At 39.3% G+C, this 22,900-nt stretch overlaps 1 protein-coding gene across 3 annotated transcripts in view; it reads right to left on the bottom strand.

Moving 5' to 3' along the window:
* Ppp2r2a (protein phosphatase 2 regulatory subunit Balpha) overlaps nt 1–22,900 on the bottom strand; it is a 58,652-nt gene that overhangs the window by 23,333 nt on the left and 12,419 nt on the right. For 2 of the 3 annotated variants that reach the window (XM_032918156.1, XM_032918157.1), the window contains exon 3: nt 1,964–2,061. In XM_032918156.1, coding sequence (XP_032774047.1) covers nt 1,964–2,061 — 98 coding nt within the window. Of the gene's footprint in view, nt 1–905; nt 977–1,963; nt 2,062–22,900 lie in introns of all 3 variants that reach the window. The other variant, XM_032918158.1, reaches the window with a different exon arrangement.

The following is a 22,900-nucleotide window of genomic DNA, read 5'->3' as shown; positions in this document are numbered from 1 at the left end:
TCCACATGCAAAATATTTCCAAGTTAGCTTTAAGCTGACAACTTTCACTTTAAAATAGCAGTGACCTCAGCAAGGAACCGGAGCACCCCCAGCCCCAGCCCCAGAATGGAAAGCCTGTGTGTACTGCCCTTTGCCTGGCAGATTAAGCACAGTAATTGAAATTAGCTTTGAACTTTCTCTCTAACCAGTTGTAGCGGCATATACTCATACTCCCAGGACTCGGAAAGCAGAGTCAGAAGATCCAAATTCAAATTCTCTGTCAATCACTGCAGGCCTAGGTTATATGACATCCTGCCTCCAAATAAGTAATCAAGTAAATAAATAAATTACACATTTTAGGGGAATCTAGCACAAAGGCAGCAAAAAAAGAAAAAAGAAAAAAAAAAGACATGCCAAAAATTCTAGAGATTTGGCTATATATTTCTAACTTAATATTTTTATTTGTAAAGGAAGTCTCTTCGCTTTCTTTCTAAGATAATTATGGTCAAGTTTCTACCTGTTTGAAACTAGAACAACAGGCTGAGGATGTGGCTCAGCTGTCACACTGCTTGCCTAACATAAAGTCCATCCCCAGTAAAACTAAAACTCAGCATGGTGCTGTAGGTCCTCAACCCCAGCACTCCAGAAGTGGAGGCAAGGTTATCAGACGTTCAAAGCCATCCTTGGCTACATAGTAAGCTCTAGGCCAGTCCGAGATATCTGCACCTTGGCTCAAAACAAATCCAGAAACAGAAAACTGATTCAGCCTCCCTTCCCACCAGGTTACTCTTTGTCGAGCAAAGCCTTGAGGCTTTTTTTCTTATTTTCTTCTAAACAAAAGATTAAATTAAAGGAGACATATTTAGTGTTTGTGCATCTTCTATTCAGACACTATTAATCATTTCTTTTAAAATTAAATTACCTACCTCACTGGGGTGTTGTGAGGATTAATTCATTAGTGTTTCTAAAGCACTTTGAGATCCTCAGGTCAAAGGCGCTATAGAAGTGCAAAGTAGTCGTATTATTACTAGATTCTTTGCTTATTTAAGGAATTTTACAATCCTTTAAAACCTTACCCTGTGTTTTGATTTAGACATTTGTAAAATCCTGCAATTTATCAACATTAAATTCTTTGAGTATGTTACAGACAGACAGGGACAGGTGTTTCAAAGCCAATTGTCTTAAAGGTTACACCTTGACATAAAATGACTGGAGCAAGCTTGGAAATATCTAGTATGACAAACCGTGTCCATACAAAATTCTTAGGAGAAAATCTGTCAATCAGATTTACAAGTGTGAATAAATTGTAAGAAAAACAAAACTGAAATAGTATTTAACTATAGTATTTATAGTATTTAACTATAAACTCTGTATTTAAATTTTTCATTCTTAAGAGGAAAGGGAACACAGTATCCAAAAAAAAAAAAAAAAAAAAAAAAAAAAAAAAAAAAAAAAACCAAACAACCCTTATTTTAAAAGCTAGCACTTGGTTGATGCATTAATTACATTCACATAGGTGCAAGCACAACACAGACACTTAAAGGCTAGTAACAGTTTTTGTATGAACTGATCATAAAGTAATTTGGCTGATTTTCTTCCAGTCAACCTTACCCTCAATTACACAGAGCAGCTAAGCCTTGAGAGGTCAACTTATTACTGAGGGTGAAGGCTTCAACTCTGGCTAAGTCTCAGATTAATCAACTACTTCCTAGCCTCCTCTATAACTGAAGGTTTTTACAATTAAAATGGGTTTTCAAATAAAAGCAACAGAGGCATAAATACGTACGCGTGCGCGCACGAACACACACACACACACACACACACACACACACACACGCACACACACACACGGAGCTAAGAGAAACCATAAGCTATCTACAGACAAATATTTACTCAGGGTTCAGCGTTAAAGCTGGATTTCTCCAGCACAACCTCCAATCTCAAGATCAAACTGAAAAGGAGACACTGAACTGTCAGTACTTACCTCCTGCTCTTGTTGAAAGATGACGACTCTCCCACCTTTATCTCCTGTGGCTAGTAATTCTCCAGAATGATTAAACTCTACTGTAGAAATTATATCTGCTGTATAATTGAAACAAAAACAAAAAGACATCAGTTTTTGTCCATCAACTCACTAAGGATGTTCCTAACAACATTCTAGATCTATGAGGATCAGAAACAAAGAGCTCTAAATACTTCTGTAAAACACTTTCATTTGGGGGAAAGGATCCCCCAAATAAACCAACGCAAAGCCATTCATCCAATCAGGAAGATAATAATAAATGCCAGATTTGTAAGTATTTCACTTAATTTGTGAATGCAAAGAAAAAAATCAACCACCTATTTATGGGATTTGTTACTGTTGTTTGGATTTATTATAATCCTGTGTGTGTGTGACTTGCAGAGGGGTGAACAGGCACTGTGTGCATGTGGAGGTCAGAGGGCAACTCTGCAGAATGGGTTCTCTCCTTCCAGTTTCAGAGTCTCCAGGCTCGCACTATGAACACTTTACCCATTGAACCATCTTGAAAGCTCAGTTAGTGGATTGTTTGGAAAAGGAGTCTCTTGTAGCCTGGGCTGGTCTTGAACTCCTTATAACTTATTTTCCTTCCTGAACTTCGTGAAGCATTTTATGATAATACCACCAAACAATAATTATTTTATTAATCTTCTAACAATACTGTTTATTGGTTTGGTTTACCAAGACATGGTAGCTCAAGTTGGCCTCAAACTTACTATCCTACCCACTCAGCCTCTTAAGTGCTGGAGTTAGATACGTGCCTCCATACCTGGCTTTATTTACATACTTTTAATGAGCATGATGGCATTTTTGATCTTGTTTGTTGGAAGGGTTACTATAGATCCAACTCTGAAGGAAGACTAAAGTATGCATCTCTGCTGCTAGGCTTGTTTATACAAACTCAAAGCCTTCAAAATCAAGGCAGAAAGAAACCAAGGTAGTAGTGCAGGCCAGCAACTCAATACTTGGGAGGCAGGGGCGACAGGATCAGGACTTCAAGACCAGTCTTTGCTACATAAGACCCTGTCTGAAAAACAAACAAAAACCAACAACAAAACTCTAAGACATTATAGGAGAGTAAACATTTTTAATATAAGAATAATTTCTGATGGAATTCTAAAAGTCATAAATCCAAGTTGTATCCTTAAAAGTCAGTATAACATATACACTCTTGGGCACAAATAAAATAGTTAATTAGAATACACATCATTATGACAAACAGGCTGAAAACAGAATTATGTCATGAAAGCTACCAACAAAGGAATACTCTTTAGATTCTATATTTTATAAAAATGACAGCAGTGATACCACAATCAGAATCATTACACTGTGACATATTGCCCAGTATCAAACATTGAGTTATGATCTCATAAATAAGAAATGACAAAGATCAAAATACTCCTTTAAAAGAAACCTTTCTAAGGATAATAAAAATGTTATTTTACGATCAATCAGACTGTCCCACTAATCTCAGAACATTCTAACAGGGTTAGTGAAAAGCCCCCTCCCATTCATCAACTTAACACTCAGCAAATTTTAGACACATGGATTTAGAAATTATGCAACAAAAAGAAATATCTTTAAAAGGCTTCCTCCGTTCTTACATCAATTCAAATTGCAGAGTTTATAATGGATTCATTCTATGAATATAACATCTCCTCTTTAAACTATTACCATCCAGGCTTGCCCTTTGCAGATGAAATAATCACTTCTTTTGGGGGTGGAATACAGTTGGGGTGACTGACAGCAGCATCAGTGGCCTATTTTTACCCTGCCTGATCTTGTCATCTACTTTTCTGAAGGTCCTTTGTGTGGTATAATAAACAGATAAGATGATCAGATAGATAGCCAAGAATTCCAAACTTTAACACTTTTTTAAAACTCAAAGGAAGGGGCTGGGGATTTAGCTCAGTGGTAGAGCAAGCGCAAGGCCCTGGGTTCGGTCCCCAGCTCCAAAAAAAAAGAAAAAAAAAAAAAAAACTCAAAGGAAAACATCCACTGTGGCATATAGAAACTTTAATAATTAGTGATAAATGCTTCCCATTAATAGACCAAAATCTCAGCCCTATCATTCTCTCTGTATTTCAACTCTGAGCTGAGAGGCAATGCAGTTACTTCCTCGCTGGTTTTATAATCTTAAATGAGAATGGCATTTCAAAGAATTTGAAATCTGAAAGAAACCAGCCAGTACAGCTATGTAAGGTTTCTGAAATTGAGGCAAGCTGAGCATGTGCTAAATACCTGATAAACAAGAAATGTGAAAGGTACTTGTAGTCACAAGTTGAAAATTATGGCCTACCACCCTCTTTATAAGCATCTTCCTGGAGCCCAGTACTAAATACTAAAAACTAAAGGTAATTTACTAGCTGATTAGCTAGTAAATTCAGAGAACGTCTGACAACCTTGGTTCTTAAATAAAAAGAATTGAACACCTACATTAATAAAATAAAATTAGTTATATATAAAAATGACTCTAAGCACATTAATGGACACAGATATACGGAACTACAATATACCAAGTGAGCATTAAATATATCTTTATCCTATTCATAGCACTAACTGTACAGTTTTTCAATTTCCATTTATAAAGAAACAATGGAAAACTCTAGATATTATCAAGTATGTGAAAGGGGATGGTACTACATACAAGTGTCAAGAATCAAGGCCAAGATTCAAATTTAGCAGCCATATGGTCTCAGGAGCAGCACAGGATTCTATTAATTATGGAATGAAGGTAAAGGAATACTGACTAAATAATGAATTTGTTGCTTCGTTCACACCCTGACAAAGTATCTATATTCAACAAAGCACCTAGAACTAAACAGTTTTTTTTTAAATATTTATTTATTTTAGGTATATGAAACACGGTAGTTGTCCTCAGACGCACCAGAAGAAGGCACTGGATCCTATTACAGATGGTTGTGAGCCACCATGTGGTTGCTGGGATGAACTCAGGACCTCTGGAAGAACAGTCAGTGCTCTTAACCACTGAGCCATCTCTCCAGCCCGAACCAAGCAGTTTTATACCTTAGTAATGACTGAGCAATGTCTAAGCACTTAACACAGCACCCACTACATTAAAGGTATCAAGGGCACTGAATGATTACACATTCTAAATTTCACCTCTACGAGAACAATAAGGATTTAACAAATGTTTAAAAATAGAAAAAGAAAACACAGACACACATTCACAAAACTAGCAAGGAGTCAGCTAGGTAGTTCATGGGTCAAATGCCTATCTTGATGAGCTCTAGGTGAAAAATACCATCTCAGAAATAAGGTAGAATGGCAAAAGCAGGGGTTGTTTGAGGTCAGCCTGGTCTACATGGTGAGTTCTAGACTACAGTACACAATTACCCTGTTAAAAATAATAAATAATTCCAGGTGGTGCTGGCGTAGATCTTTAACCCCAGCACTTGGGAGGCAGAGGCACAAGGATCTCTATGAATTCAAGGCCAGCCTGGTCTACAGAGTACCAGGACAGCCAGAGCTACACAGATAAACCCTGCCTCAAAAACCAAACAAATGATAATAATGATGCCAAAGGAGAAATATAAAAGACAAAAACCAATCCTAGCACATAAAGACCAAATGAATATGTAGAGATGCCTTATGTTGAACTTAGGAATGACTGTCTAGCACACAGGCACCCGCCCATTAGGTGAGTGAGCACAAATAAAGGGAAGAGTCACTTGGATAAACTGCTGAAGTGTGTCTAGCCATCTGGTTGTAGGGTCCTGCAAGCTGTACTTCGAAATACAAAGTAAAAGTCAAGCTCATGCTGAACCATGTTCCCAGCTGCTATACACCTTTAATTGTACCTTTAAATCTCATAAACGTCAAGGGAAGATAATCCTGCTTCTGAGAACTAGTGTTATTTAATAACTCAGCAGAGGGTATTGTATGATTAAAGATCTCGGTACCAAAAGGTAGGTTTGTATCAGAAAGCTGCCTATAAAACCAGTTTTCTAGAAGTTACAAAAGCGGTCTGATACTGTTAGGACAATATCAGGAAACTAAAAACAAATTACCAGAGCTTAGACAGGGAAACAGTAAGAAATGAAAGCTATAACCATATCATTTCCATGGGAACACCAAAATATTCTTAAATACTCCTCAAATAACTAAATAAGAAATCAAAAGGCAGTAATAATCTGCTGATGGAACAGTCATCACTTAACCATACTGTATAGGCGCATAACACTGCAAACGCACATGGGGGTGTCCAGGACTTCAGCACTGTGATGGGGAATCTTCAGTGTGAACCTGACCAAATCTGTTGGCACCTAGGAAACATAGCTCCTCGTGTCTTCTGTTTTGAGAGTAGTTTAGCTGAGAAGGAAGACCCACGAGTGGCAACCACCTCAGGGGTTGTGGTCTCAAGCAAAATAAAACCAGGGGAGGGGCAATGTAGGCTTTGATTCCTGACTGTGGACACAGGATTACTATCCAACATTGCCTTCCCTAGCATGAGACTGTATCTCCTCAAACCATACCATAAGCCAAAACAAGCCTTTTATCATCCCTTAAAACTCTTATTATCATGTTGACTAAGCAATCTCACCAGGTAAAACAAAAACTAAAAAACTAGACACCATAAATGAACTGTCACAGTAAGAAGGAACAACTACTGATATAAGCAATAGCCAGATACGCCCTGGGCTAAGTGAACAAAGCTAGATGCAAATGGCCTAAGAGGTTGAAACAAGTTGCTAGAGTCAGGGATGAGATACACACTACAGAGGGTCTAGAGCTCCGGGTGTGACTCAGTGCTTAGTGTACCAGGTGTGATAATCAAAGCTTGTAACACTGTACAATCAAGAGAGTTAAGTTTACCATGTGAAAACAAGTTTGTCACGGAAAGTAATAAAATCCAGACACTGGAATCCTATCCCAGGCATTTCTACAATCCTAATGTGATATTTCACTTACTTGCTTTCTGGATTTAAAGTCGTCAGGGGTATACCTAAGGCATATAGTATTCTGCAAGTATTAGCAGTCGTTCAAGTTTCACTTTCATAACTTTACATTGCTGATGTTTAAAGTAATGGATTCAAATACTCACTATCATCTGCATCCTTAGCTATCCCATCTTCAGGCTGCCAGGCTCTCTCGCTCCTTCCCTTCACCAAGCTCAACAACGCCCAGCAAGTCACTAACCACTAGAGGATGGCAAAAGACAAGGATATGGTCCCAGCTCTGCTCTACCAATAGGCAGTGGTTTCTTTGTTCAGGATTGGATTTGTCTTTCACAGAGCATATGCTTTGAAATATTTAACAGGTATCCCAACCTATCTAGCAGGAACAAGAGTATAGTGGCTGGAGAAAAATACTATTGTTTTATTAGGAAGCTTCTGATATGGAAAGTTAAAGGCTTGAAAGGGCCATACATCTGCAAGCACTACCCAATTTTTCCTAGGACCATGGCTTTCTGTTAGAAAACCTGGAGTTCATATACTTCACTGACCTAGGGTCTTCCAAGTACATGACCACAATGTTCCGTACAGCGCAGTTCATTTCTCACATGCTCACACTTGGGGGAGCATATATAGGCAGAACACAAACCCCTGGGAGACAAACTACACTCAAAGTACCATACATAGGTTTTCCCTCACTTCTCTGCAGAACAGCCTGCTGTTGCTTAACTGTAAACACTAACACACAGACTAGCAGGTGATTCACTTTTCAAACATTTAACAAAAACAGCAGAAGCTGATGGAGACCAAGACTCTTCCAGAAACTTTCCCCGCAGCTTTAGCTTTATAGAAGGTCACACGGATGATACAGAGTCCCTGTAGACACCTCATCTAATGGCACCACTATTCACACCTCACACTGCTATGGTGTATTTGTCATAGATAAGGAAACAGCTTGCACATTTTAGATGAACTTGACAGTCCTGTTCTTCAGTTTCCTCTTTGTGCCTTTTCTTTCTTTCTTTCTTTTTTTTTTTTATTTTTTATTTATATTAGTATACCATCTTCGGAAACACTAGAAGAGGGCATCGGATCCCGTTACAGATGGTTGTGAGCCACCATGTGGTTGCTGGGAATTGAACTCAGGACCTCTGGAAGAGCAGTCAGTGCTCTTAACCACTGAGCCATCTCTCCAGCCCCCTCTTTGTGCCTTTTCCATTCCAAACCTTTGTCCAGTCTCATTACTTTCCTTGACCTATGAGTTTCTCAGACTGCCTTGTCTTGATGAACTTGGGAGTCCTGGACAGCAGGAAATCCCTCAATCTGAGACTGTGAAATTTATTTTTTAAATGGTAATGCTGCCAATTGTGGGTTCCTGGCAGGCAAATCACAAATGTTAGCACACCATTTATGTCACAGTATTGCTATGGTACATTCTCCTAGTGGTGAGAGTAGAAATGCCCATGATATATAGTTCATTCTCCAGTCATCTAAGGTTTTTCCCATGGAAAGTTACTCCCAGGCCCCCCGGAATTGTACTTAGGAAGGTGCAGTCTAAATTTGAGGGGGTTGGAGGAAGCTTAAAGTTCTTTGAAAAGTGGCTCTGCATCAAAAGAAATTTTCCCCATTTGTGTCCTCACAGGTATATGTTTTGTTAAAATTTAAAGATAATTCCACTCTATTCCAATTATTATATATTTAGCCATTAAAGGCCTCCAGGGTTGGCTTTTGCATCCTTTTGGCATGCTTTCACCATCCATATCCCTTCATACTTAAAAGAAAAAGGAAAAAAAAAAAAAAACAAAAAAACAAAACCAATGCTAGAACTTAAAAAACAAAAGTGGGAACTGTAACTCGGCTGTGGACTGCTTGCCTAGCATGTATGAGGTCCTGGATTCGCTATCCAGCACCACATAAAGTGAACATGAAGAAGACATTTGACTTCAACCAGTGGCCTCCACAAGCATGTACATGTGCACATACATACACAAACATGTATGTGTCACAAAGTTTTATTCAAATTAGCACAAAATTAATGTTTCATTTTATAACTGCATTTTAAAATGACCGAATCCATACAAGTTCTGCAAAGAGGAATAGACAAAGAATAGGATAAACCATAATAAAAGCTATAAAACAATGCACCTCAGAACATGTGACCACTAGTACTCTTGTCCTGGAGCAAACTGCTCAGTGGTCAGCTAGGCTTTGAAGCTTAGGCAGGTCAGTGTCAGCTCATTCACATGTCTAATTAGGCATAACATAGTTAATTAGGCACAAGCCTATACCTTGGCTCATCATCTTGTTAATCTTCTAGTACTTGTTCTTTCCAGACTTTGGAGAGGTGGAGCAAGAAGAGAGACTTATCTGTTTATCTGTTCATTTTCCAAGGTCTGTTCAAGACTCAAAGCTTGTTACATACTTATATTCTGATTAAAAGGCACAATCCATTTTCACCATCTTTTCCTTGGCCTCAAATAGCTATTTAGACATGACTAAATGAATTTTTTTCAGAAAAACTGGTGTCTCCATACTATGAGGGAATGCTCAGACTGAGTGAAACTTAACACTTGTGAGGCGTTAGGTCCTATCTGATTCCTAACACAGGAAGAGGAAGATAATGCATTCATAAAGCAGTAAATTACTTGAAAGGGAAGGCTACCTTCAGGTTCTTTCTCTAAAGAACTTCAGGAGGCTCTTTTTTTAGGCTGTTGTCCTCTAGAGGGAGCTCAAAGTCCTCAATATCCTTCCCAAGGTCAAGCTGCTAAACCCATACAGATCTGCTTTGTTGGAGCAACAACATACACTGTGCCATGTAGAGCAGGTTCAACTTAATAATGTCTTTTGGAAACCTCTTCCCTTCAAAAATAAACCCCTGACAAACAGGCCATACTATTTCTTTCTTCCACCCAACTTCACAGACTTCCCACTTGGCATTGACTAAAAACCATTCATTCATTCCCCTTTTACTTAAGAGGCAGAAGGAAGACGAGGTGGTAAGCATCTGGAGGCAAATGCTTCCCCCACTGTTGACTCCCTGTTGTATTCAGAGGAGCACAAACCAGTGTTTCCACTGTCTTCACGTCGGGGCACGGACAGAATGAGATGGTTGGCATACTTTTTAAAGACAAAGATGCTTTTGTCTTCCTAGGTTCTAATCAGGAAACCACTCAAGGACTGAGATCTACAATATCCCAGGACTGCATTCGTGCAGAACAGACACAGAAAACAGACATAAAGTAAGACTGTCTGATTCCTACTTGGCCATTATCTTATGACCTAGAGGAGGAAGCTTACCCTAGTCTCTTAAGAGGCTCCTTAACCTCAGCACTAAGGAGACAAAACAGGCAGGCAAACATGAGTTCAAGGACAACCTGCTCTACCTACAGGGTTGTAAGCCCAGCCAGCACTACACAGTGAGACCCTTTATAAACAGCAAAATAAAATAAAATATTAACTGTCCCTACGGTATTACGGTCAACATAGTTTTGGCCTTTGTTTCCAAATAGTCTACTTTAGTTCACTGAGCCTAAGCAAGTAACAGTATCACAACTGCCTTGCTGTCACTTCACATACATACAGAGCCTGGGCCTATGTCACAGCTGGTCGCAGTCAGGATTCCAACTGTCTTTTGGCTAAAATATCACCCCAAGTTTAACGTGATTCTCAACTAAATTACAGTAAAGTCTATATGGAACAAAATGTCCCTGGCTTTCCTCAACCCAACTCAGTGAAAAGGTTTCTTATAAGCTCAACAGAAACCATTGGCTGTCCATGCTCAGGGAAAACCTACACTGTACTGTTCCCATGAGAACTGGGGGTCCAAAAAGTGTTTTCCAGAGAAGTGATCTGGACCCAGTCTCCCTTAATAAAGTGTTCCTGGATAATTTGTTATCGTGTTCGGATAAATACAATGCAATTAACAACATACCTTCGTGCAACAAAGAGAAACAGCTGCTAATACATTAGCCTCCAAGCTATGATTTTAACAGGCAAACCTCAATTGCTTTTATAAGTTACAAGGAGAGAGCTATACACTGATCATTCTAAACCCAAAGTTAAGACACTATCTTCATGGGATGTCCAATAACTTAGCTCTACAAATTAAATTATCCCAATTGCTTGATCCAAACCAGGAGTGATGGCTCATACCTTAATCTTACCAACAAAAATGGGTGCTACAAGTTTGCCGCCAACCTGGTCTACATAGCAAACCACAGGCCAGAAAGGGCTACTGAGTGAGACCCAGTCCGAAATCACCAGTAATACTGATGATGGTGATACAAACACTTCTTCTGTTGTTTATGCAAACAAACCAAACTCTACACCTATAGGCACCTTAGTCACCAACTGAGGGTGTTTCTACTTTCACTTCTGAGATAGGGTCTTAGTGTGTGGTCCTGGTTGGGCTGAAATGGACTATGCGGACCAGACTGGCATAGAACACAAGAAATTTGCCTGCCTCTGCCGGGATTTCTGCCGGGATTAAAGCCCACTTGCCACCACATATGGCAATTTTTATATTTTTAAATGGTTGAAAACTAAAATATTCCATGCACTGAAAACACACAAAAGTATCTAGAGGTTCTTAATTTTGAAATTAAAAACAAGAGAAAGGTCTTTTAAGTCTGAAGAGATGGCTTTAAGGACCTACAACCATGCATAACTCCAGTTCCAAAGGATCCAACACTCACACTCACATCTGACTTCCACAGGCACTTGAATACATTCTTTGAAATTCAAATTTGATTTCTCATAGGTTACAAACACATAAGAAATTTAATGAGGAGACTAAAGAGACATTTAGATTATGTTATAAAATTTTTTACAGGCCTTATTCTAACATCCAAAGACAGAACACTGAGTTTTAACTAACAACAACCCAGTCGGCTTGTGCCCTGTCAGCTGCAACACAGAAGACTGGGAATCAGGAGGAAGGAGAGCAGATAAGAGACCAAAGCAGAGGTGCTCAGAAATTCTAGTAAGCAACCCTGTAGTCAGAGCTAGGGCAGTGCTGTGCTATAGTACGCTTCATGCAATGTACTAACTAGCATTTAATTCCCACCACAAACATGTAAACTTGTTTACATTAATAACAGGCTTAACAGATGAAAAACCTTAAGCCAAGAGGCCAGATATGAACAAATCTTCAGCCAAGCATGTGCATAAAATAAAGATAAACATCAAGAAATCAAGAAAACTGTCCAGGTCTTCCCCCTGGCTCAAATGCCTCATCTCTAAGAGGCAGATATTTGACTCACAAGCTCCATTTAACAGCATCTAAAGAGCAAATATACTGTAAAGACAAAAGGTCTACTGGATAACTAATCCAAAAGATTACACCACTGACTTCCTCACAAGCCCTTAGTCAAAAGGAACACCTCACATACCTTTATAAAAATAGCAATATAAGCATACCACACTCCCAACACTTAAGATAGGCACTTCTTCTAGGTTAGCCTGAGACACTGAAGAGCCAAACAAAAGGGAGAAAGGCAATTTCAGTAAATCCTTTCTGCTTGTATCTTTTTAAAAATTTCTTTTCCTCTCAATTTGCTTAAGTAAAAGTCAGGTAGTCATTTCCTGACCTAGTCTGCAACTATACTCAAAATTCAATTCCTTGTCTCCATTATATTTTTCAAAGGAAGTTATGTTTTCAAGTGCTAACTGTGAATGTGGTCTTACTAAGCAAGGGATGAGAAGAATCAGAGCTGGCTGGCAGCAGCAGAATGCTTTCTGAAGGCAGCCCTGCCAGAAACACGGTAGATAGACGGACGGACAACCAAAGAGCAGTAACAAGGTTGTAAAAAGAAAGCCAGCAGGAGAAAAAGAAGAAAGCTGTAGTCCATCTACACATCTCTGCCTGGGTATTTGAGCAAAATGTTGTATCAGCAGCTAGACAGATTTGGCAGTAGTTTACAGAAGGCACTTAAAGTCATGTGACACTTCAAGGTGATTTCCTTGTGGGGTAGGCAAAGAAAACCAGGATTGTGGGCTAAGAGCCTTAAGGCTCTCCTATCCTTGGCAGCTGAGCAGGAACCACATGGAGAGATGACTGGACAAGGGGGTTGCTGGTAAGGTGGAATGTTTTTCCACAAGCTAAGCAGACAGTGTTTTGGAAAAGCAGTAGTGATAAGCTACATTTAAAAGAACTTAGAAAGATATGAGCAATGGGGCCTTAATTTTAGACCTGGTAACATGGAGATTTTCTGTGTAACACCACTGGATTAGTATCTTCAAAATAAAAACTATTGTTTCCTGTGGCCTTATTTTTTCGGTTGTTAGATGAGAGGATGCTCCCTCCAGAGGAAAATTATGTAGGTATCAACTACAGACTCACTCCCATGTCTGCTGTCAGGCATCAGTTTTCCTGGATGCTTACCTGAGATAGCAGTTCTCTGCATCATGGATTCAAGCAAAGTTCACAATCATGGTAGCAGGTCAGGAAAATGAAAGGGAGCAGCCTAAATCCTTTGGGTTGCCTTATCTGTAAGTGTATGTCATCACTTCCATCATGCTTGTAAGAGCCAGTTGCTAGGCCTGTCATATTCAAGTGAGAAACTTACAAAAAGACCAGAACACCAGAGGGCAGTACCTATTGGAGGCATCTTAGAGGATGCCTACTACAGCTCCTTGGTCAGCATAGAAAAACAGTTAAGAACTTCATTGCCAGGTAGCAACGCTACAACTTAAAGAGGGAACTGCCTAGAGCAGTTCAGTTTCATCTTTGAGCTTCAAGGTTAAGTAAGATTCTCTCTTCCAGCCCTAGCTGCCTCCCTGCCTCCCCGACCCCCAGTGTGCCCAGGTTTGTGTATGTGTTGCCGCTGTTTAAGAGCACCTAACACAGGTCCTTGTAGGGCCTCCCCAGACCTATGAGGCAGACATTCTACCATTTAGTTACAGTCCCAGATCTCAGGCTATTTGATTTTTAATCCCTGTTTCAAAATACAAAATACTCATTAATCTAGCCATTATCCTATAGTCCATTGTCATTTCTACTCAGGCCAAGGAATACAGGTCCCTTCTCTTACTCTCCAGGGGTTTCTGAACCCTGTAAACAAACACTAAAACAGTCAGCAATGTCATTTTTTCCAGCTACTAGTTTGTACCTGCCAAGTGCTTCTCACAGCTTAGTTAGGGCACTCTTCCAGGGTTTCCAACGATACTGAACTCTCCCTATTATGCTTGGACATTTCAGAATGTCTGTTTGTTTTAACACATGGGTTTAGATCACAATTCACTACCACAAGTTAATTCTGCAATTGCTTAAATAAGGTACTTTGCACGTTCTTTCAAAGCCTGTTTTGATAAAAAGTGATAGGAAATGTGTATTAGTTTTTCTACCTAATTAGTCTAATTCTACTTTTGAAGAAAACAATGTTTTAACCTACATCAGTAATTCCCAGGGTATTTTCTTCTATGGTAATTTTACTAACTGCTGAATTCTAAAACTTCAGTGTCAACAAAGTCAATTCAAAACACTAGTTTAGGCCAGGTGTGGTAACATACATGTATAACCCTACTATCATTGGTCTAAGGGAAGAGAATTACAAGTCACAAGCAGCCTAGACCACATAAACTGTCACAAAAACTCCACAAAGCAATTTAAACTTAGCAATAAGTTTAAATAGTAATAAACTATTTCCTGAGACAGAGTTTTAGTATATAGCCCTGGCTGGCCTGGTAGTCAACTAATTTATCATATAACCAACAGTAGCCTTGAACTTTGCAGCAATCCTACTGTCTCCACTTCTTAACAGCTTTATTGCTGTTTTTTTAATTTTAAAAAGTTTGTGAGCCAGAGCTACAGAGAAACCCTGTCTGTGTATGTGTTGCCTACATGTATGTCTGTATACTGCATGTATGGAGTTACATGGAGGCCAGAAGGGAGTCAGATCCCTGGGAATGGAGTTAAATTGTCGCATGCTGCACTGCTGGTAACTGGTGAGAATCCAACACTGGTCCAGTGCTTGTAACCACTCTAGCCCCTGTAACTGAATTCTAACATTGCAAATTACAAAACTCAGTAAGCTCAGTTACTCTTCAACAGTAACTATAGTCACAAAGGGAGGCAGAGACAGGCAGAACTGCTCAGCAGGGTGCATAGTCATCACTGCTAAGCAGAGGTCCCCGCAACACCACGCTGTGATAGGTGTACCTAGTGCTGTGCAATGTGTAAATACTTGAGAGCAAATCTTAAATTACCAAGTGTATTCTAGCTCACAAAACAAAATATTTAGTTAGGGTTAAATAACTAAAAAGCTTCCCTAGAGAATATACAAGTCCTTTACCTCAGGCCTCACTTTCCTAAAGATAGCCATTACCAAAGATGCAGATTCTATGTTTACGGTCTAACAAAAGACAGTATAGGGCTACTTTAGGCATTTCTACAAAAGACACAAATACAGACAAGGAAGGTAAAGGAAGAACCCTGTGGAGCTGGATCTCACTGGAAGTAGTAACAGAATAAACTGCTATCTTAAGTTCTGTGAAGAGCACTCCAGTTTACTCGGAAAAGGTAGAGGAGCAGAGAATAATGAATGCCTATACAGCCATGCTGCTGGTTGACTGAGTTCTGTATACTTCTCACAAACCTAGAGCTATTTGGGAAAAGGGAACATAACTGTTGTCATCTATAAAGTTCACTCTTGACAACCCCACACAACACAGATCTCCGTCTGTGGGGAGGCTCCATTCATTAGCTATGAGCCCTGAGTGCTACAGACTGGACATAGTTGGCTGGCTTCAGGTTTAGGGTGCTGCACAGCCTGACATGGCTTGTTCACTTTGCCCTGGCTTCTGGAAGACACTGCTTTTGTTGTTGGTGCTTATGATGCATTTCAGGAGCTGAAGATCTTGGTGCTATCCTCGTTGGGTTTCTTCCTTTCTAAGTGGTATGCTCTTGTTATTCTCTGTAATTGAGATGGTGGTACAAGGTGGACCTTCTCAACTTGTAAATTCTGCCTGTTTTCTCCTTTTCTCTAACATTTGTTCTTTCTGGAGAGCCTCTAACACATCTCTGGGATTCTAGACTGATTTGATTCCCCCTTGTCTCCCTTTTTTGCTCTACTTTTTGGGAGAATTTTCATAACTTTTACTCAGAACTATTAATTCTTTTACTGTTTGCTTCCTGCTTCTGATAGCAGTATGAATGTTATTAAATCCTAATTCAAACAAAAATATTTTTATTATGTGAAATAACTAAGGAATTTGACCTTGAACTTGAATCTGCTGATATAAGTCCTTTACCAGCAATCTCTGTTGAATAATCTGCTGTCTGAGTGTGCATGAAATAATAATATACCCTATAAGTAAAGGAAGATTGCTATGAAAATAGTTGCTATTGTAGTTAGGGTTTCTATTGCTGTGATAAAATACCATGGCTGATTTGTGAAAAACAGCTGTATGACATGTATATTACAAATATGAAAACATAAGCCAACACTTTAGAAGTCAGAGAAGAATTTCAAGGATAGGTCAAAGTCAAAAAATTGTTCACTTCAAACTATGTATAAAAAAGAAAATGAACCAAAACTAAATCTAAGATTAGATGCTTTGAAAGAGAAGACCTGGTCAAAGATGGTTGCTACTCAACAGGACAACAGAAAGATGCCAGTAAAGAACAGGCCCGCGAACCAGCATCGTAGTTCACACCTGTAACTCCAGTACTTAAGGGGCTGAGGAGGAAGACGGCCAAAAGATCCAAGCCAACGTGGGCGAAAAAATAGTTCAAGTCTACCCTGGGCTACAGGAATATTCTGACTTAACTATAATAAACAATATCTGATCATAAAAGCAACTCTAATTAAATTACACTCAGCGAGTCACAAAAACAAGGAAGTAAACAACAAAAAAGACATGGAAATAAAAGGGTGAACTCCCTGGGAAGGAAGGGTTGAACACAATGGGATGAGAGGGTAATAGGAAGGATAAATGACAAAAATATGTCATATATTCGAATGAAATTGTGAAAGGACAATTAAAATTAAACAAATAAGATTTTGTTAAATTCATTCTCACATTAGAACATAATCTAGCATAAGCAACCCTGACTAAACAGCAAGATAGAACCTCAACTAAACTTGAGTTTAATCTAGAAATGGCTGTATACTTAAGGCCAGTACAAAGCTCCCCATTCCAAGTTTGCCCACTGTGTTTAATACCTAAAAAGAACTCCCTGGCAATTGTCTACAACAATTTTCAGCACAATGGATCCACTCAGAAACAAAGTAAAAGAATTGTTATTTTCATAATAGAACCCCCTTCCCCTAGAAAAACAAAACAAAACAAAACCAGAGCATACCCAGTCTCTCTGGCAGCAAGCAGCAGCAGTGATGCCCCTGCAATGTTCAAATTGCACAACCCTGGACCCAAATGAAGAATCAAAGGCGGATTCTTACCCCCAAGCATATCCACATAAAGACTCTGAATTTAAAAAGGAGGGAGGGATATGAAATGCTCACTGGCAATGCAATTTGTTGTCTAAGTTCCTCAAACATCTGTAGATTTCCTAAGGACATTAAATATATTCATCAGTCTAGAAGGTTCTGGCAAAGACCTGAGATATGTATTGACCATATTCTTTCCTGAGGAGGACAGAAAAGCGACTATGTACCATTTCCACTATTATCTTGAGTAGCAAGGGAAGTTTCAGGCATGGCTTTTTTCTAAAAGCTGCAGCAATTAGGGTCAATACCACACAACTCCCAACCTCTGCTTAGAGCAACTCTTCCTCAAAAATATGACCACACTTGAACTTTTGTTACTAAACATTTAATTTTAGATTACCCAAACAGTCAAAGTGCCACTCCACTGCCTAACTTCAACTCTGATACGATCAATATTCTTGGTTTACTTTCCCAATCTCCTAACCCATCCAAGGCAAGCAATACTTATGAAAGCAACAGGTATTTCCTGTGTTCCAAACAACTAAGTGATCTTGAGTTGAGCATTAGAATATGCCTTTAAGATTCTTCTATTACTCAGTTGAAAAGATGACTCAGCAGACTCTTCAGAAGACCAGGGTTGGAATCCTAGTACCCACATAAGTCTACTTCCAGAGTACCTGACACCCTCTTCTGGCATATTTTGCAAACAAACATGCAAGTAAAACATTCGTACCTATAAAAAGAAAAGCAAAATCTTCAAAAAACTCAAAAAGATTGCTGTTAGACGGCAGTCTGTTAATATTACTAACTGAGCTACACCAACTAAGCTTCTTAAATGCTCATCATGTGCCTATACTAGACATCATTGCATTTAACCTTCTGACTAGCAGTAAGGACCATAGAAACCCTTACTTAATTTTAGATTACCTAAGTGTTTGTTCACCTGACTTCCTTTCTACCTATTCAAAATTACTTTATTTAGAAACCTATTCTCACATACTGAACATACTTGTTCGCTGAACTGCTATGTAAGTACCCATAAAAAAAAAAAAAAAGAAACCTAGAAACGATGCTTCTATATGGTTAATATCATGATACATATTATTAAGGTCAGGAGATAGACACCATCAGTCACTGATAGATGAAAACCAAAGCTGACCCCCTCCCAACAAAGAAAACCAACCCCAATGTCCTAAGGCAAATTGTCACTATGAATCAGAAGTCATAAAAAAACATGTATTGATCCAACAATCGTATTTCTTCATAAATATATCCTAAATAAAGTGTTAGAAACTATATGAACCAAGTATGGTGTGATATATCCCTGTAGTTCCTGCACTCTTTGTAGTGGTTAAGCAAGAGGATCAGAAAGTCATCAAAGTTATCTTTGAATACTAGTAAGTTTGGGGTTAGCCTGAGTTACATAAAATTTTGTCTCAAAAAAAAGTTTTTAACTAAAATAAATAATTCTCAACCCAAATGTCTACACTAAATATACCAGCTAGACATACAATTACAGCCACTTATCATTCAAACATGACTTAGCATAATGCAAAGCATGTATTTTATGAAATATATGTTCACAACAGAAAAGACCCAGATGTTAATAGACATGTCTAAAATTCGAGAGATGACATTGTATGAGTTCATAGCTAAAAAGTGCTACAGGGAAACAGGCTAACGTTAGCTGTTTCCTTTAACACTTAGCAGACATTTTACATTTATCGAACCGTAATTATTTAGTGTGCATATATGTGGTGCATGTGTGTCACAGACTGAAAGGCAGTCAAAGGACAACCTTCAGGAGTCTGTTCTTTCCCTGTACCAGGTCCCTTAAGAGACATAAACAGAGAATTATGAATTGGAGACCAACCTGATCATAAGAGACTGCTTGAAGCAGGTGTGCTTTTATGGCAGCATTTGGGAGGCCAGCTAGATCTACATAGCAAGTTCCAAGACAGCCAAAGCTACCTGTCTCACCCTGTCTCACACAAAAGGCTGCTTGGTTGCCTTTACTTGAGGTGTCTTAAGTAGTTAAGTACAATGGTGAGCCTCCATTGTAGTGATGTAGGACCACCATCTTCCATGGAGTTTCAATGTTTATGGGATCAAAAGTTTGGGGGTAGGGAGGGGGCGCTGGAGAAATGGCTCAGTGGTTAAGAGCATTGACTGCTCTTCCAGTGGTCCTGAGTTCAATTCCCAGCAACCACATGGTAACCATCTGTAATAGGATCTGATGCCCTCTTCTGATGTGTCTGATGACAGCTACAGTGTACTCACATAAATAAATAAACCTTTAAAAAGTTATGGAGTCAGGTTCACGCCTTTAGTTCTAGAACCTGGAAGGCAGAGGACAGGCAGGGCTGCACAGTGAAACCCTGTCTCAAAAAACAAACCAAACTAAACTAAAAGTTCTGAAGACATCACCAGGTTAGGCTTAAACTCAGTATAAGTGCCTAACAAGCATTATGACCCCAGGTTCAAGAAAGAGGACAGAAAGACAAAGGCAGAGACAAAAGTATTTCACTCGAGGAACTCACTGTGCTGTTAGTAAATGATCCCAGTAACAATCATTCCCATGCTGTTTTCTTTACTTACTACATACAATAGCCTGTTCTTTTCAACAACCTTACCATCCTAGTAGTCAACAGAAAATACAGAAGAGTCCTTCTATCCCCTTTAGAAATCTAACTATAGTCAGCAATTTGGACCTTTATCTTATCTTGAGACAAACTGGAAAAACAAAACAGAAGAAAGACGACACAAGCCCACACCAAAGCACTTCTATGTGTCGTCTGCAGAAGAGCAACAGCTGCAGAAGAGCAGGTTCTCAGAAGCAATGCTGCTCAAAGCTAACATTCCCAGAACTTTAGAAAAATTTAAAATTACCACACACACAAAAAAATCCTCTTTACATAGTTTCATTTTTCTCTGAATGTCTGTCTCTCTTGCAGTAATAGGGATAAACACAGAGCCACACATACACACACCAAGTGTTCTCCCAGGGTTATACCGTCAGCCATATTTTTTTTTTAAAGATCTATTTATTTATTTTCATGTACACTGTCGCTTTCTTCATGCCCTCCAGAAGAGGCATCAGATCCCATTACAGATGGTTGTGAGCTACCATGTGGTTGCTGGGAATTGAAGCTGGGTCCTCTAAGAGCAGCCGGTGCTCTTAGCTGCTGAACCATCTCTTCAGTCCCCATATTTTTCTTTCTTAATACAGAACACTGGAGTTTTAACTAACTAACACACTCTCTCTTCCCCTTCTCTCTCAGAATGAAATTATGAAATGTACACATAGTTCAAGTCAATATATTCCTGTACTATTTCTGTTGTTGAGACAAAGCAGGTAGCAGAGGGAACAGCTGACACTAAACCTGTCAACACTAGTACCTAAAGATTCATGCCACTAATATTAAAACCAGTATTCTTTCTCTCCTTTTATATGTTTTCCAAGACAGGGTTTCTTTGGGTAGCCCTGACTATCCCGGAACTCAATCTGTAGGTCAAGCTGGTCTCCTCTCTAACTCAAGAGATCCACTGCTTCTGTTTCCCGACTGCTGGGGATTAAAGGCATGTATGTACTGACACCACCTAGCTTAAATCAGTATTCTTAAGAAAGAATATTCTCTTAGCCAGTATAGGGAAACTCATTTGTAACCCCAGTACTAGGGAAGCTGAAGCAGGAGTATCAGTTAAACTGGAGGCCAGCCTGAGGTTCACAGTAAATTCAAGATCAGCCCTAGCTACAATGACAGACTATCTCAAATGGGGTGAAGTGGTATAAACGCTATCATAACCAAAATACCCCTGCAATATGCATGCAAAGACAGAACTAGTTTAAAGCAGAGGTACAGCATCCCATCATTCAGGAAGTAGAGGCAGGGGGACGGCCATAGAGCTGTCTAAACCAAATACTGAGATCCAGGTCAGTTCAGACAACTCAAATGAAGACTCTGGCTCAAAAGTTAAATACCCAAACTTGGTGGAGCATACTTTTAATCCAGATGTCTGAGAGCAGCCTGGTCTAGCACATTCAAGGGTAATCAAGTACAATCATGAAACCCTGTTTAAAAGTGTGTGCGCGTGTGTTTTAAAAAGTGTTTATGACTCCTGTCACAAACTGCCTGATTTGGATAGACCTAAGTGCTCTTAAACCCTGTGGTGTTTTTCTATACCTAGTGAGCCATTATTGATTAAACTCTACTGTATTCCCTCTTCTGAAGTCAATGAGTACGCTCAAAATTCAGTGAGACCCTGTCTCAAAAAGGTAGAGCTGGGCTTGGTTGAAACACCTTTAAGCCATCTCTTGGGAGACCAGGAGAGGCAGGCAGATCTTTTGCTTTTAGAGGCCAACCAGTCCTACATAAGAGAGTTCAAGGGCCAGCCAGGATTACATGATGAGATCCATCCATCCATCCATCCATCCATCCATCCATCCATCCATCCATCCATCCATTAATCAAGCAAGCAAGCAATCGAGTCATTCATGTTATAAACAAGGTGTGGCAGCACACACCTATAATATCAATATTTGGTAATTTGAGGCAGAGGATCAAAGTTTACAACCAGTCTCAAAACAAAACAAAAAGAGACAAATTTGAGCTGGTGGTTTACACTGCTGCAAATCTCTTCAGTGCCTGGCCTGCTTTAACAAGATTCTCATGACATGACAATCAGCTGCATTTTCTGGGAGGAAAAAAACAGCCTCATGTAGCAATGTGGCTGATAAGGGAAGAATATTATTTAATAGTCTTGAGGTGGGTAGGTAGTGATAGATAGCTCTCTGGCACTACAGTCAAATTTGACAGGTGATAGTTTTTGGTTTTGTTTTGTTTTAGGATTCTCCCTACCTATCTATCTATCTATCTATCTATCTATCTATCTATCTATCTATCTATCTATCTATCTATCTATCTATCAGTATACGAGTATACTGTCTTCATGCACCCCAGAAGAAGGCATCAGATCTCATTAGAGATGGTTGTAAGCCACTGTGTGGTTGCTGAGAATCTGAACTCAGAACCCTTGGGAAAGCATCTCTCTAGCCCAACAGGAAGTAGTTTCTTAGAGCTCTGTAACCTGAAAAGAGCACAGTGGCCTGCTTCCCCAGTCCCAAAGCCCTTGCTTATACTTGCTCCAACAAATGCTTTCTAACACCTCATGCACTGGTCACCTGTAACACATTACTTAGGCATGCAGATTTTCCAAAGCACTGACACAATTCATTACACAATGTCAGTACTACTGATTTCATCGGAAAGGCCTTTGAAAATCTGAAACTGTCAAGTCCATGATGACATACACGTTTTCCAAAACCCCAACTTTTGCTTGAAAACTCAAATTTTACCATGGTCAACAAATACTATTACATCAACAGGTTCAATGCTCATCTGAGAAAACCAAATATCCATGATTCAATAATTCAATAACTACTCCCTGTCAGGTCTTTCTTTTTTTTTTTTTTCTTTTTTTCTTTTGGACATAGGCATTCACAAAGCCCATAGCCCAAACTGCTGTAAACTCTTCAGCCCAAGGTGGCCTCCAACTCCTGATCCTCCTACTCCACTCTCCAAGTTTAGTCTTGCTGG

This window comes from Rattus rattus, chromosome 12, assembly GCF_011064425.1.
Source record: "Rattus rattus isolate New Zealand chromosome 12, Rrattus_CSIRO_v1, whole genome shotgun sequence".
NCBI lineage: Eukaryota > Metazoa > Chordata > Mammalia > Rodentia > Muridae > Rattus > Rattus rattus.
The sequence above is the reverse complement of the archived record's forward strand: the minus strand, read 5'-3'. Positions and strand labels throughout refer to the sequence as shown.